This window comes from Dendrobates tinctorius, unplaced genomic scaffold (assembly GCF_039654945.1).
Source record: "Dendrobates tinctorius isolate UK_male_01 unplaced genomic scaffold, ASM3965494v1 ptg000140l, whole genome shotgun sequence".
Classification (NCBI taxonomy): Eukaryota; Metazoa; Chordata; class Amphibia; order Anura; family Dendrobatidae; genus Dendrobates; species Dendrobates tinctorius.
Window position 1 is genome coordinate 15196001 of NW_027361808.1, and position 13009 is coordinate 15209009.

The 13009-nt window shown below is 43.0% G+C and overlaps 1 protein-coding gene across 1 annotated transcript in view; it reads left to right on the forward strand.

The window, feature by feature from the left end:
• The window catches only part of FNDC1 (fibronectin type III domain containing 1), a 383993-nt gene that overhangs the window by 157923 nt on the left and 213061 nt on the right, over positions 1-13009 (forward strand). The window contains exon 4 of the mRNA XM_073545156.1: positions 4025-4142. Within this exon, the coding sequence (XP_073401257.1) occupies positions 4025-4142 (118 nt within the window). The remainder of the gene's footprint in view (positions 1-4024; positions 4143-13009) is intronic.

The following is a 13009-nucleotide window of genomic DNA, read 5'->3' on the forward strand; positions in this document are numbered from 1 at the left end:
TGGCGGACAACGGTGGATCCGCCGTCTCCCGCCATTTTGACTGCGCCAAAAAACGTTGCAAAATCCGTTCACCTCAGACAGAATCCGCCAGGAATCTGGCGGATCTGCCTAATAGCAGACATAACGGACGACCATCCGCCAAAATCTGCCACTAATGTATCTCTATGGGAAAAAATGGCGGATCCGCCACAAGAAAGGTGGATCCGCCATTTTCAAATTTTGGCGGATTTTGACTGATTTGAAAAAACTGATGTCTGAAACCCCTTAAGTGCAAGTTCTAGTAATTAAATTCTATTGCATGGTTTTCTTGATCTGCAGGGGGTTGGGGTTTAATCTTTAGGCAATACCTTCTTAGACATTCGCCGTAAATAAATTCTTGTTTACAGTCTTTACACTAAAAAACTAAAGGAAATATAAATGGTATATTTTGGTTTAATTCACTATAAATTTTAATTCTTAGGGCCCCGTTACACTCTTCAATGTCTCATCGATCCCACCAATGATCCGACGTGGATGGATCGCTGGGCCATAGTTAGCTGATCGCTGGAGAGCTGTCACATAGACAGACTCACCAGCCATCAGGACCAGCGAGCAAGCTGGTATCCAAGGTAAACAGCGGGTAACTAAGAGCCGCGCGGCTCTTAGATACCCGCTGTTTACATTGGATACCAGCTCCCAGCGTCGCTGATTGTTGGTCTCTCGCTGTCACACGCAGTGATGCATGCTGGCCAGCAGGAGGACCAACGATCAAAAAATGGCCCAGGATGATCCTGCACGATCAGCGATACTTGGCGGGGGGGCTTCTGGTCGCTGATGCGTGCCACATACAGCGATATCGCTGGCTAGATCGCTGTGGTGTCACAAAATCAGCGATCTCGCTATGTGTGACGAGACCTTTAGAATAGAGTATGGACAAATATATGGACAAAATCCTAGTATAGGGCATCTGTTACCAGGTGTTTGCTCTGTAATATGAGAGCAGCATGATGTAGAGGCAGAGGTCCTAATTTCAGCGATGTATCATTTACTGGTCTGAATGCTAAACTGTAGTTTTGATAAAATTACTGTTTTATTAGCTGCAGTGTTGGAAAGACTAATTGCAACCCGAAGGAATGAGGGGAAGGGAACCACACTAGGAAGGGAGGGAGTGGAGACCAATAGGCAGAGCTAAAGTCTCCCTGTCTGCCCTAAACGTCCCTATATAGGTTATGCACCTATTGCCGAGCAGAAACCTAATCCCTGCCTGACCCTGGCGATAATCCCTACTTAGGGAATAATAGGTGAACGCCTGTCGATCCCCACTACCACTAAAGACAGCTGGGATAGACGAACAAGGGGAACACTTACCTTGAGTAGACTCAAAGATGTAACACAGATGTCCTCCAGCAACAAAAAAAGGAAGATAGCCGACTGCTATACTGTAGCTCTAAGCCTCAATGGAAATATCAAATGGAAATATCACTGGCAACTCCTAGCAGCAGGCTGGGAGTCTATGAACACCCAGGGCCAGGTGTGTCAATTAGAGCTGGAGAAAGGTTGCCACTGGATCAAAGAGTCAGAAGGGTTATGAAGGTGTTTGCAGGGCCAAACGCAGAGACCTTCTGCAGCTAGATGCATTGAGACTGTCTGCAGCCTCTGACACACCCGTGACAATTATTAGCTATAGCTGCCACACTGTCTACTCTTCTGAACTTCGGTCTTTACCCTGGCAGTCTCCTCTCCAATGTTTTCCCTTACACTCTCTATATCAATGTCCCCTCACAGTGCTAGCTGTTTCACACACAGAGGCACCTGTCAGCCATATCATGAATGACGATGAAGATAATGATGATGATTCTGTGTTGGACAAAATTTCAGAACCAAACACAGGTGGCCCCCTCTCCATATAAATTCTGTGACCTCTCTTCGTAATGTGCACTCATACTGCTCATCATGATGCTCTCTCGAGACTGTACCGCCTCCTCACACTGTCCTCCTACAAAGCATGATGGTCACCACAGCCGCCCATACAGTATGATTTCCACAACAGCTACCCAATATTCAGCACATACACACTATGATGTCCACCACACTCCAGGTGTAATGCCCCACACAGCCAGCCCTAAGTATAATGTCCTCTACAGCCAGCCCTCAGTTTAATGTTCCCCTTAGCCAGCTCTCAGTATAATGTTCTGTACAGCCAGCCCCCAGTATGATGTTCCCCACAGCCGGACCCCAGTATAATGTCCCCCACAGCCAACTCTTTTTGTAATTTCCATGCATTAGGAACATAATATAAGATAAAAAAAGCTTATATTGACCTAACCTCAGCTCCCCATCCAACGTAGCCTTGTCTACTCTTCTGTGAAGTACAGCAGTGGACAATGGATGGCGCGGTGACATCAGTGCATCACGTCATCCAATGTGGACTGTGTGCACCATCTCCAACAGGGCGCAGACAGGAAATGACCTGCATTCTGGTGGAGTTCCAAATGGAGCAGGGAGGTGATTACAGATCCTCTACTCCTGTTCAGGGCAACACTCACATCTATTGTATTCACGTCTTATAGACACAAATACAATTGAGTGTGGGAAGGGAGCAATGGCTGGGGCCCAAACAGATTGAGGGGTGTGCATTGTCAGTGACTCACTGACACCACTCACCTGTGTGCCTATGTCCTGACTGTCAATGTGCTAAATGGGCAGCACGGTGGCTCAGTGGTTAGCGCTGCAGCCTTGCAGCGCTGGGGTCCTGGGTTCAAATCCCACCAAGGACAACATCTTCAAGGAGTTTGTATGTTCTCCCCGTGTTTGCGTGGGTTTCCTCCAGGCACTCTGGTTTTCTCCCACATTCCAAAGACATACTGATAGGGAATTTAGATTGTGAGCCCCATTGGGGACAGCGATGATAATGTGTGCAAACTGTAAAGCGCTGTGGAATTTGTTAGCGCTATATAAAAATAAAGATTTATTATTATTACATGCCTGTGGCTGGAGAAACGTGCAGGGCGACCACAGGTATTCAACATTTCCAGTTGTTTTTCAACATTTCCAGTTGTTTTTGCTTTTTCCTCCAAAGTGCGCTTTCCTCGGAGAGGCAAGAGGTAGTGCCCTAGTCAGGTGCCTATCCTGCCTACCTTTCATCCCTGTGGTGGGGGTGGGGTTATAGAAAGCAAATGATGAATATGGAATACTACATGGCTACTACTATTCCTTTAGTGATAATCTCCTAGGGATAAAATTGCGATTTTATCAAAACGACAGCAAGCAGCCCAGAAAATGTACATCGCTTGAAAGATGATCTCCGTCTCTACATAATGCTGCTCTCAGATAACATAGTAAAAATCTGATGACAGATTCCCTTTGATCTAGTTGAACAGAACTCAAGTACCTTTAGTATTTACAGCATGCTATCATTCCAACCGAAACCTGTTTGTGCAGCATAGACAAAAAAACTCTCTCTGTTATACTGTATAATCTGGCTGTATGGTATGGCGCTAACTGCCTTTAGGAAGCGAATGGTGGTGAAACTGCATAGTGCCAATTTTAGCACTCAACTTCATCACTTGGTGGACTGCAATACTAGTTCTTAGTGTTGTGAAATTTACAATAAATGTATGTAAATGTATTTGCTGTGGAACTCCAATTATAAACTGTTCAGAACAGATCCAGCAATCTGTTGGCAAAAAAGTTGTGCAGACACAACTTTTTAGTCCTTTTTCCAAAAATGATCTCTTCTGGATCTGTGGTTTTAATGCCGATCTGTTAGAAATTGGAGTTGATTACTGAACATATGAACAAAGAATTGTTGGGTTGCCTAAAGGATCAGGCTGTCTACTCTTTTTTTTGTCACTTTCTAACCTATAGTGGGAAATGTAGCTTTTCTCACAAGTTGAATGGTACATTAATTTAATCTCATTTTTTGAATCGAATAAAATTTCTTATGATGCAAGAAAACCTAATTTATTAGAAGTTGAAAGTACAAGTTGTTGAAGTGTGTTGCAAACAATATAGTAGAACCTTAATATGTAATGTGTTATTGCAGAAGATGATTTTCTTATGGAGCCTAAGGAAGTAAGTGCTAGAGTGTTGTCTTCCCAATCTGTGCTTGTTACGTGGGTGGATCCAATGTACGAAAAGTCCCCAAAGGTTGACTCAAACAGGTAAGTTACTGATATGGTCCTAGGACACATGCCAAGTTTGCCTGTTTTCAAGAAATCTATTATTAAAGTCAAAAGCATAATTTATTCTCCTTATTTAGGTGTTTCATTATACCTGTGTGGGTGTCAGAGAGCATTGTCACTAGAAAGCTGGGAGCACTTAAACAGGTTAACATAGACAGGCTTTGCATTAGCCAATTACACTAGTAGATCTCATGGGATCTCTAGCCTTAACCCATTACAAAGAGGTCAGGAATAAAATTGTCAGGCAGTAGAATAGTGAATACACAAGCTGAGGTCAGAAAAGTGAATTAAACTAAGCATGAACAGAGAAACAGGAGTGAACAAGGCTAAGTAGAACTTCAAACTGACAACTGGTAGCAAGGAGCTAGGGTTGTGAATACCCACCCAAGGTTCACAGGAAGGAGTTACAGTATTCCACCATAAGCCCCAAAATATTAAACATAACTGCTGCATTGCCACCATGTTCTGTTTCTGTCTCCCAGAAAGAAGTGGTGGCACTGCCCGGTGACAAAAACAGAAGCAGAGTTAGCGAATACAGAAATGGATGTTAGTGTGTTTAGTCTTGGTGTTCTCCAAAACTTAATGCTGATGTATGCAGATATGTCTTCATTCTTCTGTAATCCCCATTGGAAATTAGCACTAATGTAAAATTCTTTTTGTTTTAACCCCTTAAGCCCCAAGGGTGGTTTGCACGTTCATGACCGGGCCAATTTTTACAATTCTGACCACTGTCCCTTTATGAGGTAATAACTCTGGAACGCTTCCATGGATCCTGGTGATTCTGACATATTGTACTTCATGTTAGTGGTAAAATTTCATTCAAATAACTTGCGTTTATTTGTGAAATAAACGGAAATTTGGCGAAAATTATGAAAATTTTGCAATTTTCCAACTTTGAATTTTTATGCCCTTAAATCACAGAGATACAGCACACAAAAAGCTTAATAAGTAACATTTCCCACATGTTTACTTTACAACAGCACAATTTTGGAACCAAAATGTTTTTTTTGTTAGGAAGTTATAAGGGTTAAAAATTGACCAGCGATTTCTCATTTTTGCAACACCATTTTATTTTTACGGACCACATCACATTTGAAGCCACTTTGCGGGGTCTATATGATAGAAAATACCCAAAAGTGACACCATTCTAAAAACTGCACCCCTTAAGGTGCTCAAAACCACATTTAAGAAGTTTATTAACCCTTCAGGTGCGTCACAGGAATTTTTTGAATATTTAAAGAAAAAAAAAATGAACATTTAACTTTTTTTCACAAAAAAATACTTCAGGCTCAATTTTTTTTATTTTACCAAGGGTAACAGGAGAAATTGGACTGCAAAAGTTATTGTGCAATTTGTCCTGAGTACACTGATACCTGATATGTGGGGGGGAGCCACTGTTTCGGCGCATGGCAGAGCTCAGAAGGGAAGGAGCGCCGTTTGACTTTTTCAATGCAAAATTGGCTGGAATTCAGATCGGACGCCATGTCGCGTTTGGAGAGCCCCTGATGTACCTAAATAGTGGAAACCCCGCACAAGTGACCCCATTTTGGAAACTAGACCCCCCAAGGAACTTATCTAGATATGTGGTGAGAACTTTGAACCCACAAGGGCTTCACAGAAGTTTATAAAGTACAGCGGTACAATTAAAAAATCATATTTTTTCCACAAAAATGATCTTTTCACCCCCAATTTTTATGTTCCCAAGGGTAACAGGACCGTAAAAGTAATTGCGCAATTTGTCCTGAGTACGCTGATAGCCCACATGTGCAGGTAAACCACTATTTGGGTGCATGGCAGAGCTCGGAAGGGAAGCAGCGCCATTTGATGTTTTTGGCTGGAATTGAGATCGGACACCATGTCGCGATTGGAAAACCCCTGATGTACCAAAACAGTGGAAACCCCCCACAAGTGACCCCATTTTGGAAACTAGACCCCCTAAGGAACCTATCTAGATGTGTGGTTAGCACTTTGAACCCCCAAGGGCTTCACAGAAGTTTATAATGCCCGGGCATGAAAATAAAAAAATCGTATTTTTTCCACAAACATGATCAATTAGTCCCCAATTTTTTTATTTTCCCAAGGGTAACAGGAGAAATTGGACCCCAAAAGTTGTTGTCCAATTTGTCCTGAGTACGCTGATACCTCATATGTGGGAGAAAACTACTGTATGGGCACACGTCGGGGCTCGGAAGGGAAGTAGTGACGCTTTGGAATGCAGACTTTGATGGAATGGTCTGCGGGTGTCATGTGCGTTTGGAGAGCCCCTGATGTACCTAAACTATTGAAACTCCCCACAAGTGACCCCATTTTGGAAACTAGAGCCCCCACGGAACTTATCTAGATGTGTGGTGAGCACTTTGAACCCCCAAGTGATTCACAGAAGTTTATAACGCCCGGGCGTGAAAATAAAAAAATCATTTTTTTTCCACAAAAATTATATTTTGGCCCCCAATTTTTAATTTTCCTAAGGGTAACAGGAGAAATTGGACCCCAAAACTTGTTTTGCAATTTGTCCTGAGTAGGCTGATACCCTACATGTGGGGGTAAAACACTGTTTGTGCGCATGGCAGAGCTTGGAAGGGAAGGAGCACCATTTGACTTTTTCAACGCAGAATTGGCTGGAATTGAGATCCGACTCCATGTTGCATTTGGAGAGCACCTGATGTGCCCAAACAGTGGAAACCCCTAATTCTAACTCCAACCCTAACCCCAACACACCCCTAACCCTAATCTCAGCCCTGGCCCTAGCCCTAGCCCTAACCCTAATGGGAAAATGGAAATAAATACATTTTCTTTTAATTTTCTTATTTTTCCCTAACTAAGGGGGTGATAACGGGGGGTTTGATTTACTATTTATGGCGGTTTTTATATTTGGCAGCTGTCGCACGCTAAAAGACGCTTTTTATTGTAAAAATAGTTTTTGCATCACTACATATTGAGAGCTATAATTTTTCCACCGAGTCATGTGAGGTCTTATTTTTTGCGGGACGAGTTGACGTTTTTATTGATACCATTTTCGGGCACGTGACATTTTTTGATCGCTTTTTATTCCGATTTTTGGGACGTAGAATGAACAAAAACCAACGTTTCATGAATTTCTTTTGGGGGGTGCGTTTACACCGTTCCGCGTGCGGTAAAATTGATAAAGCGCTTTTATTCTTCAGGTCAGTACAGTTACAGCGATACCTCATTTATGTTTTTTTTATGTTTTGGTGGTTTTATGAAATCTATTTTATATAAAAAATAATTATTTTTGCATCGCTTTATTCTGCGAGCTATAACTTTTTAATTTTTTTGCTGATGACACTGTATGGTGGCTCGTTTTTTGCGGGACAAGATGACGTTTTCAGCGGTACCATGGATATTTATATGCGTCTTTTTGATCGCGCGTTATTACACTTTTTGTTCAGCGGTATGATAATGAATCATTATTTTTTGCTTCATTTTTTTTTTTTTTTTAAGAGGTTCGCTAAAGGGGTTAACTAATGGGACAGTTTTATAGGGCAGGTCGTTACGGACGTGGCAGTACCAAATATGTGTACTTCTATTGTTTTTTTCTTTTTTTATTTCCAAAACATGAATTTATTGGGGAAAAATTTTTTTCTAATTTATTTAGCGATTTTTTTCAAAATTATTTTTACGCTTTTTTTTTTTTTTTTTAACTTTATTAGGTTGTTCCAGGGGGGACATCAATGGCCTGTGACAGATCGCTGATCTGTCACATCACAGATCAGCGATCTGTCACAGGCATTTACGCAGACTTCCTCATGCCTGCGCTTTGCAGGCACTGAGGAAGTCAGCTCCCTACAGTCCCCCGTCGCCATCTTGGATCCGGGGACCTGTAGGGATAGAGACCCCCGTGGCAGCGCTGCACATTGCGCCGCGGTGGGGGGCTCAGGGAAGCACGGAGGAAGCCTCCTCCATGCCGATGCTTCCCTTTAACCCCCGGTACACCGCGATCGTGTTTGATCGCGGTGTGCAAGCGGTTAACGTGTCGGGGAGCCGCTGATCGCTATGGGATAGTACGTCACATGGGATTAAGCTGTGTTTCATTTTCCACTTGTATCAAAGACTTGAATCCACAAATATCATCTGGTCATACTTCAAGAAGAACCATTCACTATTCAAGTAATTTAATTTTTCCTTAGTTTGGATGATGATTTATGCAGAGTGTCACTGGATTCTATTGTGGCCTAGTGGATGCCAGAATTCAATTTTACTCACTTATCTAGCGCAATTAATTCCACAGCGCTTTACAAACATTATTGTCACTGTCCCCAATAATCTAGGTTCCCTATCAGTATGTCTTTAGGAATGTGGGAGGAAACCCACGCAAACATAGCAAGAACATTCAAACTCTTTGCAGATGTTGTCTTTGGTGAGATTCAAACTCAGGATCCCAGCCATGCAAGGCTGCAGTGCTAACCACTGAGCCACCGTGCTGCCCATAGAAATGAGCAGTAATCAGTATGTAAACTAGTGAAGTCCTATAGTAGGAATGATGAGCAGATCTGTTGAAATTCGAATTTGCTAGCTACGATGAATTTCGCTGCAAAATTTAATTTGCAACAAATAAATTTCCTCAAATTAATGAAATGAATCAAATAAAAAGCCTCGAATTGCCTGAAAAATATGTGCAGAACACCGTGAGTTCCCTTTCGAGTCAGTTGAACACTGTTTAAGCTCTGTAGTGCAAATACTGTCTTTTTTTAATGTCCAAGTGAGTTCTACCAATCTGGCTAGGGGAAAATGGTTGGTAAATAGAGATAACAAACAGTATATTTAAAAGCTCAATGCAGTATCAGATTTTTTTAAGCTACCTAAGCTATAAAAACTGTCTAAAAATTATCCCTTTTGGGAGCCAGGTGCATGCATTGTTGTTTTTTTATAGACCAATGATGGAAATAGAAGGAGTGACATTTTCAAATGGTTGGGTACAACAATTATCCCTGTTTAAGGAGTGTAAAGAGCTTTGCATATCCAACAATTATCCCTTTAATTATAGAGAAAAAACAAGGGCGCTGTCCTTTTTTAGGATGTGAAGAAGTGATGACTTCTCAACTAGAAGTGAAAAAAAAATCTTGTTTTTTGTCCGCAACTTGTTTGCTAATGAAATAATTAGGTGTTATGAATGAGTCACCGTAGGAGGCAAAAACAGAAATACAAGCTAAGTCCAGAAAACCAGAGAAGTTGGCAACTATCAGATTGCAGACCCCTGAACCTATCAACACAACTAGCAGTAGCCGTGGGGGGTTCCTACGATGCCCTAGACCCCTCGATCACAGCCGGAGAATTAAATAGGCCTAAAGAAAGAAAGGGGAAATCTAAACTGCCCCAGAGCAGACCCCAAAGCAATAGGCAGCCCCCAACATATAATGACGGTGAAGCAAGATGAAAACACTAACACAGACAGAAAGATAGACTGAGCAAAGACAGGGCCCAAACTACCTAGATAGGAAAGAACAGGAAGGCTGCTGTCTGCAATCTGCCAAAACCCTATCAAAGACATAAGCCAACAAGCTGATATGAAAAAGGCCCTGAAGCAGCTAGGCTTCAACAACTAAATCAGCACTCAGGTATTTTCAGAAGACAGAGCTAAAGGAATTCAGCACACCCCAGCAGGGAATGGCAGAAATCCAGAAAAACAAAGAAAACAAAGTCAAAGCACCAATGCAAAAGGCCGAGCAGCAAACTTAGCTTTAGAGGAGCAGGAATTCAGACTGGTCTCCAAGGATCCCACAGAGAAATCACCCGCAGGACAGAAGGGCGTCGGCAGCCTTATATCCAGTCAGTAACTCCACTCAGCCAGTCATCATCATCAGCCTCAGGTGTTTGATAATCAGGCTCACTACCTTTCTTTACCAGAATAGGGAGTTCCTCGGGCCTCAGTAATGAAGGGGAAAATGAACTCACAACAGTACCTCCCCCTTGAGGAGGGGTCACCGAACCCTCAACTACGCCACCAGGGCGATCAGGGTGAGCCCGATGAAAGGCACGCACCAATCTTTTGGCATGAATATCAGAGGCAGAGACCCAGGAATTATCCTCCTGACCATAACCCTTCCACTTAACCAAATACTGGAGTCTCCGTCTAGCCAGACAGGAATCCAGTACTTTCTCTACCTCATATTCCATGTTACTTTCAACCAATACAGGGTCTGGAGGTGCCACCCCCGGAACAACAGGTTCAACAAACCTCTTCAACAAAGATTTATGGAACACATTATGGATCTTAAATGTGACAGGAAGAGCCAAACGAAAAGAGACCGGATTAATAATCTCCACAATCTTGTAATGTCCAATAAATCTAGGCTTAAACTTAGGAAAAGCCACCTTCATAGCAATATTTTTTGATGATAACCACACCATATCACCAACCTTAAACTGGGGACCAATGGTCCTATGTCGGTTGGAAAACCGCTGGGCCTTTTCCTGGGATAGAGATAACTTGTCCACCACTTGGTCCCAGATCTGGTGCATTCTCTCCACCACAGTGTCAACACCTGGGCAGGCAGAGGGCTCCACCTGCCCTGAAGAAAATCGAGGATGAAACCCAAAGTTACAAAAAAAAGGTGACATCAAAGTGGCAGAACTAGCTCTATTATTTAAAGCAAATTCGGCCAAGGGCAAAAATGAAACCCATTCATCCTGATCAGCAGAATTAAAACATCTCAAATATGACTCCAAGGTCTGGTTTGTTCTCTCTGTCTGCCCATTGGTCTGAGGGTGAAAAGCAGAGGAGAAGGACAACTGAATTCCCAGCCTGGAACAGAAAGTTCTCCAAAATCTAGACACAAACTGGACTCCTCTGTCAGATACAATGTTCTCAGGAATCACGTGCAAACGAACCACCTGTTGTAAAAACAGGGGCACCAACTCAGAGGAAGACGGCAACTTAGGGAGTGGTACAAGATGAACCATCTTGGAGAACCTATCACAAATCACCCAAATAACAGTCATCCTTTGAGAGACAGGCATATCAGAGATGAAATCCATTGAAATATGGGTCCATGGCCTCTTGGGGACAGGCAAAGGCATCAACAACCCACTAGAGCGAGAACACGGTTTAGACCGGGAGCACGTCCCAGAGGACTGCACAAAATTCCTGACATCACGAGACAAGGAGGGCCACCAAAAAAAACGACTCACCAGATCTCTAGTACCAAAAATACCTGGATGACCAGCCAAAGCAGAGCAATGAACTTCAGACATCACTCTCTTCTTCCACTGGTCAGGAACATACAACTTTCCACTGGGACAACGCTCAGGTTTGTCCTCCTGGAACTCTTCCAGAGCACGTCTCAAATCGGGCGAGATGGCAGAAAGAACTACCCCTTCGCCTAAGATGGTAGCAGGCTTGGTCACCACAGGAGAATCAGCAAAGAAGCTCCTAGAGAGGGCGTCTGCCTTGACATTCTTCGTTCCAGGAAGAAAAGAAACCACAAAATCAAAACGTGTAAAAAACAAGGCACACCTAGCCTGTCTAGGGTTCAAGCGCTTAGCCGACTAGGTAAATCAAATTCTTGTGGTCAGTGAGGACCACGACTTGATGCTTAGCTCCCTCCAACCAATGTCTCCACTCCTCAAATCCCCATTTCATGGCCAACAGTTCCCTATTCCCCACATCATAGTTAAGTTCAGATGGAGAGAACTTTCGGGAAAAGAAAGCACAGGGATTCATTTTAGATGTTACAGGATCCTTTTGGGACAAAACAGCTCCTGCACCAATCTCAGAAGCATCCACCTCTACTTGGAATGGAAGTGAGACATCAGGTTGCAAAACCGGGGCGGAGGTGAATCTTCGCTTCAGCTCCTGAAAGGAAGAAACAGCCTCCGGAGACCAATTTAACACATCAGCACCCTTCTTAGTCAAATCAGTCAATGGCTTGGCAATACTAGAAAATTTTGCTATAAATTTCCGATAAAAATTAGCAAAACCCAAAAACTTCTGGAGGGCCTTCAAAGAAGTGGGCTGAACCCAATCGTAAATGGCCTGTACCTTGGCCGGGTCTATTTCAATAGTTGACGGGGACAAAATAAATCCCAAAAAAGAAATCCTCTGTACTCCAAAAAGGCATTTAGATCCTTTGACATACAGGGAATTCTTCCTCAAGATCCGGAACACAGTCCGAATATGTTCCACATGATAATCCCAATCCTTGGAGAAGATCAAAATATCATCCAGATAGATAATCAAAAATTTATCGACAAAATCTCTGAAAATATCGTTCATGAAGCACTGGAAGACAGAAGGGGCATTAGTGAGCCCAAAAGGCATCACCAGGTATTCAAAATGTCCCTCCGGAGTATTAAACGCCGTCTTCCATTCATCCCCATGCTTAATGCGAATAAGACTATACGCCCCCCTGAGGTCAAGCTTGGTAAACCAGCAAGCACCTTTAACTCTGGAGAATAGATCAGAAATCAGGGGTAATGGATACTGATATTTAACAGTAATTTTGTTAAGGGCACGATAATCAATACAAGGTCTTGTGAGAATCATGTGGGAATAGTGGATGAGGGCAGGTATATCTCGCCCAGATTCCTTTCCTATGTGGCCTAGTCTGGTCAGTATCGCACCTGCTTGCTAATGAATAATGGGAGGTGGATATAAAAGAATGCCAGGTGGTTGTGTGAGTGTCTCAGCCTGGGAACACAGAGAGCCTGTCTGTGTGAGAGACACACACGTGAGTGGAAGCAGTGCCCACTGCAACTGTGGTTTGGCTGGACGGGAGAAGCCCGCCAGTTGGTAGTTAGGTTGTCCATTGTTTAGTTAGTGCCGGACAGGCAAGGATTTGTTTTATGTTTTATTTCCTTTTGCATTGCTTTCACCGTTAATAAACCTG